Source organism: Rhincodon typus, unplaced genomic scaffold (genome assembly GCF_021869965.1).
Source record: "Rhincodon typus isolate 14 unplaced genomic scaffold, sRhiTyp1.1 hic_rhity00014072, whole genome shotgun sequence".
NCBI lineage: Eukaryota > Metazoa > Chordata > Chondrichthyes > Orectolobiformes > Rhincodontidae > Rhincodon > Rhincodon typus.
The window spans coordinates 1-890 of record NW_025979710.1 but is presented as its reverse complement, the minus strand read 5'-3'; the positions used below and the strand labels follow the sequence as shown (position 1 = coordinate 890).

The 890-nt window shown below is 55.7% G+C and overlaps 1 protein-coding gene across 1 annotated transcript in view; it reads left to right on the top strand.

The window, feature by feature from the left end:
- The window catches only part of LOC125482637 (growth arrest-specific protein 6-like), a 5,612-nt gene extending 4,997 nt beyond the window's left edge, over positions 1–615 (top strand). The window contains exon 4 of the mRNA XM_048594744.1: positions 292–615. Coding sequence (XP_048450701.1) covers positions 292–464 — 173 coding nt within the window. The 3' untranslated portion in view covers positions 465–615. The remainder of the gene's footprint in view (positions 1–291) is intronic.
- Positions 616–890: the final 275 nt, after the last annotated feature.

The following is an 890-nucleotide window of genomic DNA, read 5'->3' as shown; positions in this document are numbered from 1 at the left end:
GGGTGACAGTGTTTGTGAGCGAGTCAGTGTGCGTGGCTGTGTGTGTGTGTGAGAGAGTGTGTGCGTGTGTGTGAGTGTGTGTGTGTGTGAGTGCGTTTGTGAGAGAGAGTGTGTGTGTGTGTGTGTGTGTGAGTGTGAGTGAGTGAGTGTGTGTTGGGGGTGGGGGAGGACCAGATGATGGGGATGAAAGGAAGGCTGGGGGTGAGGGGGTGAGTGGGCTGAGACGAGGGTCTGACCGAGACGGAGCCGTGGGAAAACCTGACCATTGTTTCGCTCTCCTTGTTGTTGCAGACGTTGAGAAACTGGGTTATTCCTGGTATCTTTACTCGGGCTGTATGCAGGACATCCGTCTGCAGGGTGAAACGGTGGATTTTAACCAGGCCTGGTACAAACACAACGCCATCTCTTCGCACAGCTGCCCAGCTCCTCACCCCTCACAGATCACGCAGATGGAGTTTCACTAACATGCAATGCTCCATCCATCAATTCACGAGGTTCCTTGAGCCAGTCGGCTCTGTGTTTCCTCTGACAGCATTCGACCACCCTGTAGCTACAGCAACACCCTCACCCTCACCCTCACTCCCACCGCCTCACCAATAAAACTCTTGCAAAATGCTCTCCTTTCACTGTCGTCATTTCTTGCCGCCCGAAGAGACTGAGGAGGCCATTCAGCCCCACTGCTCCTGCGCTCGCTCTCTGAAACCGAACAGAGGAACCGGCCCATGTTCTTCCCCTGTTCCTGAGGGTCTCCTGCTGGGACTGGGGGGAATGTCCAAGCGGCTCACCACCGCGTCGTCCCGCTCCACGGACCTGGAGTTGAAGGCTGAGGCCAGAGCAGGAACTAGGATGCTGCCTGGCTTAGAGAGTATGAGCTATAAGGGGAGGCTAGA